This window comes from Zingiber officinale, chromosome 10B (assembly GCF_018446385.1).
Source record: "Zingiber officinale cultivar Zhangliang chromosome 10B, Zo_v1.1, whole genome shotgun sequence".
In the NCBI taxonomy this organism is placed as follows: domain Eukaryota; kingdom Viridiplantae; phylum Streptophyta; class Magnoliopsida; order Zingiberales; family Zingiberaceae; genus Zingiber; species Zingiber officinale.
The window spans coordinates 51,327,229-51,340,024 of NC_056005.1; the positions used below are offsets into that span (position 1 = coordinate 51,327,229).

General features: G+C 30.1%; 1 protein-coding gene across 6 annotated transcripts in view; it reads right to left on the minus strand.

The window, feature by feature from the left end:
* Positions 1–5,482: 5,482 nt before the first annotated feature.
* Positions 5,483–12,796, minus strand: part of LOC122030082 — an 86,468-nt gene continuing 79,154 nt past the window's right edge. For 5 of the 6 annotated variants that reach the window (XM_042589233.1, XM_042589232.1, XM_042589231.1 and 2 more), the window contains 5 exons: positions 10,518–10,572; positions 8,361–8,486; positions 8,154–8,267; positions 6,091–6,415; positions 5,483–5,876 (listed from right to left, as the gene is read on the minus strand). In XM_042589233.1, the coding sequence (XP_042445167.1) occupies positions 6,134–6,415; positions 8,154–8,267; positions 8,361–8,486; positions 10,518–10,572 (577 nt within the window). In that variant the 3' untranslated portion in view covers positions 5,483–5,876; positions 6,091–6,133. The remainder of the gene's footprint in view (positions 5,877–6,090; positions 6,416–8,153; positions 8,268–8,360; positions 8,487–10,517; positions 10,573–12,796) is intronic. The other variant, XM_042589234.1, reaches the window with a different exon arrangement.

Sequence of the window (12,796 nt, forward strand, 5' to 3'; positions counted from 1 at the left end):
AAGTTATTTTTAATTGTTTTTTTCATACATACTAGAGATTACTTTTGCATGGCCTCTCAAATACTAGGTTTTCATGTAAAACCAGAATAAACTAGGGAATATCATATCATAAATAACTAGCTTTCTGATAAATTTACAAACGAACAATTTCAAAAAAATCATTCAATTTCTTATTTTATTATGTTCAACTCTATGTATTCCTCTATCCGTAGAGTACATGATTAACATAAAGTTCTGAAAACATCAAGAGTTTGATCATTGAAAAAGATATTAACAAGAATAATGGATGCGTACTACTGCATATTCTTTGAGAAAATATGTAGTATTAATATGGCTATAAGATTGAAGGCAAAGTAACCCTTAATTGGCATTTAGGAAGATGCACACCAAAGAGCAATATGAACATCAAATGAAATTCAACAAGAAAAAAGTAGAAAGTATGGTGAAGAAATTATCTGTCGATGCCATGGAAAAGTAGTTACAAACAGTTACACAGGAAAACATACTAATAGTATGAAAACTAGTACAAAAAGGATCCTCTTGTAATTGGACAACATTTGCTCAAGAAAACAATTATAGAAAATAGCAATAGACAGTTTGTTGAATGACTTGGATGGTTACAGCTGTTCAAAATAGTCTTGAGTAAAGCACCTTGTAAGGAACCATGGAGAAGTTGATGTAAACTTGAATATGTGCTTACAAGGTACACAAAATGCTGATGTTATGTAATAAAGATTTTCATCTAGATCCCAGTGATTAAAATGACTAATGGTAATTATTTAAATGATTAAAATGATTTTCACCTAGAAAACAACAATAGTGATTAAAATGACTATTGCTGTAGTAATGCCAATAGCTTAGATTCTTTTAGCTTTGGGTTGCTTGCCTTAAAATTCTTTCTTCAAATAGTCCCTGTTCCCCGTTAGTGCCCTTGAACAACTGATGAACACAAATAATAATCTATTTTTTTTCTAGTTTACCTACAAAAAGATGAATTTAGTGTGTTTTTCATAATTTCATAAGAAATCTATTCTATCATTAATGCTCAAACAAATGGACCAAGTAAGAAAAGGAAACGTTCAAAATTTTACTACAAAATTCTCCAGAAATTGTTAGAAAAACAAAATAGGAAGCCTTCTACCCCAGAATTACCAAGATCTTGTAGTAGCTCCTTGTCCTAGCTACTATGCCATGGCATTGCCAATCAGTTAATAAATATATTAATTAATAAATATCATGAAATTAATACATGAAAGAAAAATTGGAGGAGAATTTCTACTAAAATTAATTATGAATGTAAAATGAATCTCCTTTCATTGTGGCCTATTAACATGAGAAGAAAGTAGGGAATCAAGAAATTTGAAGAAGATAAAGTTGGTTATATAGATCATTTTCCTGCTTTTGGCAATTCTAGTGCGATTTTCAAGTTTGTGTATGAACATCGAAACCTAGAACTAGACAACACAGTTCAGAAATACATAGCAATTTGAAAAATTGGGCATGAAAAGAACCACCAACCATGTAAGAATATCGATCTGTGAACCTCAACGTTGGAAGGTTGGCCGAGAAAAATCCAAGAACTTGGCTGAGAGAGAACAAGAGAAATCTGAACAAAAGAACGTGAGAAATACAAAGTGAGAGGCCAAGTGAGGAAGAGGAATGATAAATACACACAAAAGAAAGGCATACCAGTTCGTCTAGGCTGATGGAGAAGACCAAGAATAGGTGGCGGAGGGCTGCGGTTGATGGAGGAGATCATGGCGGAAGCGAAATCACGACAGAGGGAGGAGAAGGGAAAACGCCAGTTGATTTTGAAGATAAGAGTTGGGCTAACAGAGAAGATCAAGAATTGATGGAGGAGAAGGAAATCACGACAGAGGAGGAGAAGAAAAATTGCGACAGCATTTTAAAGATAAGGATATTAAGGTAAGGGCTATTTTGGCATTATATACAAATTTTATTCCTGAAATTCAAGAATGAATCGATAAAAAAAGGGGGGGGACACAGGAATAAGGTTTTGTCCGATTTTAAGTTATGATTCCCATATTTGTATTTTAATTCCCGTGTTCCAAACATTGACAATGACAATCATTCCCTTTTATTCCTATTCCTCACTCATATTCCCCTAAACCAAAGGCCCCCTAATTTCTTCAAAACTTACATTAATTTTAAAAAAAAATTCAAAACTTAAATTAATTTTAAAATCTTAATTAATCTTAATTAATTTTTAATTCCTAATTAATTTGCAAAACTTAAGTATTTTCAAAATTTAAATTAATTTCAAAATCTTAATTATTGTTGAGATTTAACAGTTTTCAAAATTTAAACTTAAAATCAACTTAAAAAGTTAACTTAAACTTTATTTCATACAAACTCATAAACTTACTATATTTGAAAATCAATAATAGGTGAGATGCTAGGAAAATTTTTAATTGTGCCTGGATTCTAAATTTCATACTATGTTTTATTTTTACCCAATTCTTTACTCTTGTAAGTATTAATTTTAGTTATACAATTTTTTTTGAATTGATTTCAAAATTTTCTATCCTTAAAAATATTTTTCATCTTGAAATACATTTTCAAAATTTTTACCATTTAAAACTGCTTCTAAGTTGTTGAATTTTCTTTAATATTATTTTCAAAATTTCCAAGAGAAGTGTCAATTAAGAGGGAGGAATGCCGAATCGTTGATTTTTTTTTCAAAAAGTGTTTGAAAAAATACTCTTAAATTATTTAAGGTTTTACAAAGAACATTATTTATTTTTTATATATGTCAAAAGGGGAGAAAAAGGAGATTAAAAGTTAAGTATTTTTAGTATTTTCAAAAGTAAAGTAATATTTCAAAACATAAGCTTTTTCAAAAAGAAATTTTTAAAATTAAGTGTTATTTCAGAAAGTGTTAATTTTATGTTGTGATTCTTTTTCAAAAACTAAGCTAAATATTTTTCCTCAAAAAGAAGATTTTAAAATTTAGATATTTAATAAAGTTTTTCAATATTAAAAAGCTACTCTTCAGAGAGCTTAAAACTATTTTTTTTTTTATTTTAACGTAGAAAACTTTAACTTTGAACATAAATATTTTTTTCTTAATTATTTCTTACTTTGAGAAAACATACTTTGAAAATTCTTATATTGGCTAACCTTATATCATGATGCCTTTGAGTTTTACGAAGCATGTGAGTGTTGTCAACATGTTGGAAATATAAGATGTAAGAATGAAATGCCCGAGCAATCCATGTTATTTTATAAGATTTTTTATATTTAGGGTATTGATTTTATGGGTCTATTTACAAATTCTTTTGAATTTATTTACTCTCTTGACAATTGAATATGTTTCTAAATTGGTAGAGGTCATCCCCACAATGACCAATGATTCTCCGATTTTTGTCAATTTTATCATGTATAATATCTTTTGAAAGATTTGGTTCCTCAGGGCAATCATTGGTGATCATAGGGTTTAAAGTTAATGATTATTGTGATTCTAATAAATCTGACTAGGTGTGTAGAAAAGTCTTAAGTGAATTTAGGCAAGATAAAAAGTCCTAATAAATACTAGGCAGGTGAAAAGCCCTAGTTGTGGGTAGGCAAGGAAGTCTTGGTCCGAGAGACTGGATAGAAGACTTAGTAGGTTGAAGACATCAGGTGAAAAATCCTACTAGTCGAGGACAGCATTTGAAAGTTCTGGAGGTCAAAAACATTAGGCAGAAGACTGGACAAGTCGCGGATCGGACGTCTAACGGAAAGTCCTAAAATCTCAGATGCTGAGCAAATGTCCAAACAGTCGAGAAAACTGGTTTGGCATCAAGTAAACTCTCTTTAGAGGAGTAGGTGAGGACGCGTTTCCTATTGAGGAAACAGTAAATGTCAATTCGACTTAGGATTTCACATGAAATCCAAAGTCAGAACCAAACAGTCCCGAGACTATCCAAATTATTATATTGTCTATTTTTTCTAACTATGTGGTGCAAAAAATTAAAACTGAAAGTTAACCAAAAAAAAGTCTCCAAACGCTCGGGAAGGGTCCAGGCATCCAGGCCAAGTCTAGGTGTGTAAAGATCTAAGAGCCTAGATTGACCCGAACCTAAGGAGGAACCCAACTAAGGTGGAGGACACTGATTAGTCAACACACGTCAGAGCCCAGGCGCACAGACAGGATCTAAGCACCAAGAGAAGGATAAACTTTGGCGTATAAAATTTTTGTAAAGGTCATGGCATATCAACTTGATGGGGGCACCTGGGATCGGTACAAACGCCCGAACAAGACTATATAGGAGAGTTTAACCAACATCTCAAAATAACAACTCGAACTATTTACTTTTACGCACTACTCCAAAGACGACTCAATAATAAAATTAATAAACAAGTCAATCTAGATATTAATCAAAATAATTAAAACATTGATAATATCATTCATATAAATTTAATTTGAATAATTCAAACCTAATTAATTTAATTATTTAAAAATTAATTAATAATTCATCCCACTAAAATAAAATTAATTTAATTAATAATCAAAATAATTATTCAGATAAATCAAATTTTAACAATTCAAATTTAATTAAATTAAATAATTTAGAATTAAATAATTTAGATAATTCTAAAAATCACTTGATAAATTCTAATATAAAAAATTTAAATACTAAAAAGTCAAAATTAAATACTAACAATTTGAAATTATATTTTAAAAATTCAAAAAATAAAACTTCAAATTATAATAAATTTTCATCTTAAAAACTCTAATCATAAAAATTCAAACAATAATTTTAAAAATTCAAACATTAATTATTCAAATGTTAACAAGACATTTAAATATTAAAAATTCATAGTTAAACTTTAAAAATCAGAAGAAATTTTTTTTCAAATCTCAAAAATACAAATTCAAATTTAATTGCCAAAAATCCAAATTTAAATCATATAATTTATATAACTAATCATAATAAAATACTCTTTAATTAAATTTGAAATTTTCAAAATTAAATACCAAAATTAAAAAAAAAACTACAATTTTTAACAAATGAAATCTAAGTTTAAAAAAAATCTAAAATTAAATTTTAAAACTAATTATCATCAAATTCCCTTTAACTATGGAATAAAGACAAACTCAAATTCAAAAAAAACAAAATCATAAAAACAAATTAATATTTTGAAAAGTAAAATAACAAATATTAAAAACAAAGACTTAGATTACAAGTCTAAGTCAAACACAAATCAATCAATTAAGATAAATCAAGATCCCGATTGACAAAAAGATCGATGAACTAGATTGACAAAAAGATCGATGAACTAGAAGAGAATCTGATCGACCAGAATTGTGCAGAAAACAATATGGCCAGAAAATCACACTATGAAAGATTACAATATGGCCAGAAAAAAATCCTTAATGTTCTTAATAACGGCCAACAAGATTAACACTAACCCCCTTACTGACAATATAATATCCTCAACAAAAGCTTGCAAGACAATTTCAATTCACGGCAACAAATTGATTTGAGAAACACCTTGATAACCATTTACATTGTAACACTGCTTATAATTAGTTACAAACAGTCCCGTACCGTTAATTACACACGAGAAAAGGAAAATAAACTTGTGGCCCTGCTATGATCATGTCCAATTAATTTACATGCCACATTCAGCGAGGAAGCTAAATATGTAAATTATAACTTAATTTTTTGCCAGTGATGAAACTACATTTTGTTGGTACTAAAAATGTAAAACCAAAGTTCTCTTTCAATGAAGATCTCTTTTAATTCTAGTATTCTCCACAGCCAATTGGTGGATCAGCAGTAAAGTATATATGTTCCAGCATTCCGGAAGCCAAGTAACTGGCAAATAATGACTCAGCCTTCTGTGATTGGTGAATGCTGAATGAATTCCTACAAAGTGTTGTTTATCCAAAGAGATTAACAGAAGTCATTCTCCAGCATAAATACAAGGTCCGCTCAGTTCAGCAAATGCCAGAATTTTCCAAATTGGCAGTGGGAAAAAGATATTACGAAGTAGTAGACATTGTTCAAAATCAAGCTACTGAAAAGAAAAAGGAGAAAATCTACAATTTAAGCTCATATAGCACCTGCATAATTCTCTTACCTTTAAATGCATACAGGGTGAAAAAAATTTGTTGAGAAATTAATCAGTCAACTTGGTTAACTTGTTTGTCTAGTGACGCTTTCTTTGGTACAAGGAATAACCAACAATAGCAGACATCAGAATAGTCCAAAACACCTGTAGAAATCCAGAGCTTTGAGGCCAATTGGCCCATACATCTAGGAGAAATGTAGTCGACATAAATAGAACTTACCATGTTGATCGTATTCCATCTTTCCAGCTTCCTGATCCTACAATTTAAGTCTTCGAATATGGCATCTCTTGGCAAAATTTCTTTTGTTGATACGTCATAGTTTAGATTTCCTGCCTGCACCATGTGACTAATATGCATGACAAGAAAATAACAAAGCTTGGAATACATGAAAATGGAACCTCCATTCAAGCCTATCATCTTTCAGTATCTATGTCCTTTGACACATGCAAATATATAACTTTGCAAGGGCAATGCCATTTCTAACAATCATATATGGACAAGGAGAATTATCAACAGGGAGCAAGAGTCTCAAGGTTTACGGTGGCTCATTACGGCTGCAACGTCATTGGTGCCCGTAGTCAAAGCACTCATCATAGGTGCATGCTGTATGAAGTATGTGATGCCTCCCATGATGAAAGATCTCCTTTAGGACATTTTACTTTTGTTAATGGAGATCTAGTGTAATGTATCAGAATTTTATTAAACCTAATAGAAGATTTGAGAGTTATTTGTTGGTAATTATAAGTATTTGAATCTGAAACAAGTTTTAATGCTGACTTTTAGGTCTTGGGATTCAATTTGGAGTTAGGCTGGATGATGATGAATTTTGATTTGGGTGTGCTTTTGGGATCAATTTGTTTTAGCTGAACCAGAATTGAACTAGTTTGCCCACTTAACTTGAGTGGGTTTAAGTGGATAACTCTATAGACATAATCATTGTCATTTCCCCAATGTGCACTCAAGTGCCTCCTACTCTCAATCCCTCTCTTGCTCATTTGTGTGCTTGCAATTCTCATCAACGCTGCTGGTTGTACTACCATCATTGTTAACCTCTGCCACTACAGTCCATCATCTGATGTTGCAGTGCACACCTCCGTCGCTAACATCCTACATTGCATCAATGCTTGTGACTATTAGCAACTGTCATCACTGCAGCTTCACCTACCACCTACAGAAGTGCTGCCAGTGATTGACGCTTGCCACTTCTTTGTTCAGTCAAATTCATCTGCAGCCATCATTTTCATCGCCCAAAAGCCATCACAGCAGAGTGGCAGATGAACCCCCTTCCCCTCTTTTTCCCCCTTCCTCCTGTATGTGTAGCAACGCTTCTCGGCTTCCTTGTGTGAGAAATATCATAAGTTTCTATAGCTTGCTGCAATCTTTAAGCTCTGTGCATGCTCATATTGTAGAGATGTGGATCTTTGTTGTTGGAAATGAGTCATTCATTTCCAATGATTTGATTGCAGGTGAACATGGACCTTCCATGGCTGTAGGAAGGAGCACTTTTTCCACCCATAGCAACATATTTATCTTTTGATTGATGAATCACAGGTATGTTCCTTTCCTCTTTCCTTTGAATCGAGTGGAATCATAAGAGGTCACTGAGGAGTTAAGTGGGTTTTGGTTCATAAGATGTACTTGGGTCGTGGTGGTGGATTAAACTAGTAAACCATCATGGTGTCTTTATTTAGCCGAGTTATTAGGGTTTCTTGACAAAGGAGGCTGGTTAGAGGGATGATGGTGTAATGAGGGTATGATGTTTGCTTGTGAGATTGTGGGATTTGCTAATCGGGCGGTTGTATCTCCGGTGTGAAGATGTCAAATCAATTGGGTTGAAAACAACTTAAGTACGGATGTAGTGAGTTTACTGAGCCAATTCTTATTGGGAACTTCTATAATATCTTATTGATTCTTTACTTTTTTCAGATTTTTTATTCATACAATATGATTCTTTACTAGAGTTAAAGGACATGATTACAGTGCAGTTAGATTGCAGCATATATGCTAATAGAGTAGTTAACTTCAGATTAGGAAGAATATAGGTTATTTTGGAAAGATGATCATAACTTACTTGTGTCTGAATAAATTCCACCAAGTCCTGCAGTCTAGCAGCTTGATGATTGTGAATTCCATCAGATTCATTTCCAAAATCGGGCAAGCTTTCGAGAATAATTTGTAGGTAACTCTGACAAATAAGATATTTGATTTTGAGACTCAACCACAGCCAATATTTGACAAAGGTAGAAAGAGAGAAGCCAACATAAAAATCTACATGAACCTTTGTTGTGTATGAACCATGCAGACTGAGAATGGAAGCTGCAGTTGAAACTACTTCTTTATTTGTTCCTTTAATTTGAAGAAAGGGACAGGAAGCAGCTTGTAGATGGTCCACCTCAATAAGTATCTAATGGAGATGAAAAGAAAACAGAAACAAGCAATGCGAAAGTGTAAAAACTTCAAAGGCTCTCATTAACCACTATCAAAGTGCAGAAATACAATATATAGGAAAACTTTGAATATGATTGACAAAACACCAACTAAGAACTAAGAGCAAGGTTTACAATTTCAAACTATTGGAATTTCAATTTTTTATCAGAATGATACATTTCAGTACCATATCGTGTAGTACCGGTATCGTTTTATTTAATCATTAATAATTATATAATTAACTTTACTTAGTAAAAGTTATATCTCTTAATAAACTTTTTTATTAAAATTAGAATAATTAACTACATTGTTAATATATGTTTCTTTTGCCTATATATAAAAATGCTTGAGACCAATTAAGTTTTAATTTATTTTTTTAATTCTAGTCACTTGAAAAAGATATATTTCTTCATTTTATAATGATTATGCTTATAATGTAAATCATTTGAACAATCAATGAGTATAAATTAGAATACATTCTGCTTTAAGTTTTGTAATTGTAGCAATTTCAAATTCAAAGCTTTCAATGTTAAGGATACAATTTTACTTTTGAAAGCATTGAAATAATTCAAAACTATCCTTTGGTTTGAATAACAATTTCAAATTTTGGGAGGTAAAATATTATATTTTATGCTTAAATTAGTTTTTGAATTTTGTAATTAAATTTATTACATTATATAAATAAGAAATTTCTAAAAATATAAAATATAAAATTTGAGAAATTCAACTCAATTAAATTTGAAAATTTTAGTTTTAATATTTTAATAAAACTAAATTCAAATTTAAAAATATTTTATATTTTCGTATTGAATTTTGTAGATTTAAAAAAATATGTTAAATGCACACATATTATAATTATCATGTATTCCAATAAAATAAACTAAAAAAGTGAAATAAATAAATTATTTTTAATTTAATTAAACAAAATTTTATATAAGCAAAGTGTCATGTCAACTCTAATTGCTTCTTGAGTTGGAATCAAAGCTAGGAGAACGTACAAATGAGTACAACATTGGTCACACTAAATTCTAGTTTTCTTATTGTGTGCTCACATAATATAAACATGAAAAAAATATTTGCCAATTGTTAAGGAAAAAAAAGACACTCTAATGCACGGAGCTCAAGCCAATGAGGGATCCTGACGAAGGGTCGGAACAATATCAAATTTTATATTATTAAATTTATAAATTTCAAATTAGTTTTAGAAAAAAAGATACTAAAGGTAAATTTAACTAATGTTTTGAATTTTAAAGGACAAATGAAAGTCAAATTAGGGTTAGTTAGAGTCTATTAAATAGACATGTAATTATCATCAAGTGAGTTCAAACCAAACACAATTTGAATTTATTTTGGCTAGTCAAAACCTAAATCAAATTTATACATGGAATGAGTGGGTTCAATTGTACCTAGCCTAAACTAAGACTTTCACTTTGCCTAAGATCACTTAGGATTTTCCTGCACACTAGTTAGACTTGTTAGATCAACAATAATACTTGACTTAGAACTCTTTGCTATTATCAAAATTCAGGTTCGATCATCTAGTGTTCCCTGCACCAACAATGTGTACTGTATCATCTATTCTATGAAGGTGTGTGTGCATCTCTCCATATAGGTGCACCTATGCCTTTTAGCCCCCAGTTGCAACTAGTGCCTCGACAAAAATGTTTCAGAACATATGGGTTGGTATGTACACATTTGACTAATACCTGGTGGCATTGAAAAGACATTCTTGCCAATTATGACTGAGTAAGAAATTATATGTGAAGAGATAGAAGCCAAACCAAGTCTGGCAAAGTGACAGATGAAGCAACAAACCATTTTTTTCTTAACTGCAAGGTATTTTTATTGGACAAGATATTTATTCTGATTAGGGACCCTATATTTATTCTGATTAGCGGCCTTCAGACATGGTGACAACAAAAAATAAAAACAAACATCTGATGCATTAAATATTCTTGATGATTACACATCATAAAGTTAAAGTGCAATAGGAAGATGAGTCGCTGACCTTTCCATCTTGATAGATGACTGCAGAAGCTTCAATATATGCAACAGCTTGATAACTGTCACAAAATGTATGAGGATTTAGAGAAAAGTAAATAAACCGTGAATGATATAACAAACCCATTAAAAATTTGAAAAAAAAAATGAAAATTAAATAATCTTTAGGAAAAAAATACATCATAAACTAAAGCATCCATAAATTCATGCAATAAAAAAAACATAAAAGAAACAAAGATGAGTTACTTGATTTAGAGTTTTTATTTTCAAAAACCTCCTAAAAGTTAATGCTTCCTTTTTCATAGTGAAAAATAATATTCTCTTTGTACCATAGAAGCAAGAAAATAACACCTTAGCATGCTAACCATGTTGCAAATAAGAATCAGTTGAATTATAAATTTTGAATTCGTAATTGGTTTTGATAATTATTCTATTGTAGGTTTCAAAAGTTTTCTATTTTTTAATAGGTATAGGTTTATTTAGTAGATTTTGATTTTGGTAGGAGAATCTTTTACTTTGTTAAGAGTTTTATGATATATTTGTATTACTGATATTTCTTTCCTGCTTTAGTTTGTATTGGGCTTATAATGTGTTTTATGTAATAATCAGCTTTCAAAAAATATTTAATTAATCTATGTGATATTCTTTTTCTCTATATGATATAGAGATGGTTATCTTTTCATTTCAACAGTTTCACCCCAATGTTTGACTGATTTTTCCATTCAATTTGGTGTTGCATTAATTTATAAAAGACAAATTTCAAATTTTGTGCCCGTCTACATATTGAGCTTTTCTTTATTTTCTTTTATGTATCAAATTGAGAGTTTTATTGTGCAGATAAAAATATTTGTCAATATTAGGGATGGAATTGCATTAAGTAATGCATTTAACCCAGGTGATATGGTGAATTATCATATTGTATTAATGAATTCAAATTTCTTCAGAAATTCTATTTGGGATTAATATCCTTCATCTTCATTTTGTATTTAGAACTATTATGAGAAAATTGGATTATTATGTATGTTTATTTAACTTGCTACCTTACTCCAACACTAATTCAATTTTTCAATTTAAATGAAATTTAATTTGAGTCTCCATTTTTTGTATGTCAATTTTGTTACAAATTATGCTCTTACAGATTCATCCTCTTCATTACAACTTCCATGTCCTGTGTCAATGACAAAAACATAAACATCAATCTTCATTGTGACAAAGTGAGATAATTTTTTATTCATTGGAAAAGGCAACCTTCAAGAAAACAAAAATAAAGTGAAAACATAGAAAGGACAAAGTGCATGAGTTTCTTACTGATTGGAAGGGGCATATAAAGAACAAGAAGATGAATACTCTATGGTAATTGAAAAAAAAAACTCACATGATGCCCTTGTTCTTTAGTACCCATTTTTTTAGAAAAATGACCAAATTAAAGATGCCCACAACTTGTTAGCTAAGTGGAGGAGAATGACGGAAATAAAAAATCAATTCAATTTTATAATTGATTTTGCTATTTTTTTTATTCTAGGTACCAAAATTTTAGTACATTTTTGTTTGACATAAGTTTATTAGTTTGATTTGGTTATGGTAAGAGTTTATTGGGATTATTATCTTTCCCAATTATTGACATTTCTTTTCTAGTTTAGGTGATTACATTTAAAATTTATATAATAATCAGCTTTTGATTAATAAAATCTCATTAATTAATCTTTGAGTAGGTTATTTTTGTCTGTGTAAAATAGTTGTCTTTGCTTTATCAATTCATCTCAATCTTTTGCATGATTAGAAGGTTCAATTTGTTATTGCATCAAATGATCTCTTAAAAATTCTTTTACATAGAATGAGCACATAAGAATCACTAATGTTGGTCCTATGCAAGGTTTAAAATTTCGACCCGTGCGGAGGTTTCAGTCTCAGACCAGAACGATACAGTTTCAATATCGTATCGTGCCGATACGGTTTCGATATTTTTTATTTATATATAGTAATTATTAGATAAATATATTTATTGTGTATAATTTAAACATAAGTTATATATTGATTTCATATAAGTTCTCCATTATTAAACAACTTAATATTGTTAGAAAAAATAATTAAATATAATTTTTTTTTAAAAAAAATTGATTTATTAATAACTCAAATTAAAATTGATACATCATAACATCATAATATGTTGCTTAAAAGGAGTGACGTGAATCAAATTGAAGGGTTCTTGTAATATTTTGCTTAGATAATTTTTATAGTTCTTCAATGTACATATTAAATAATTATAATTATATAAATTAACACAAA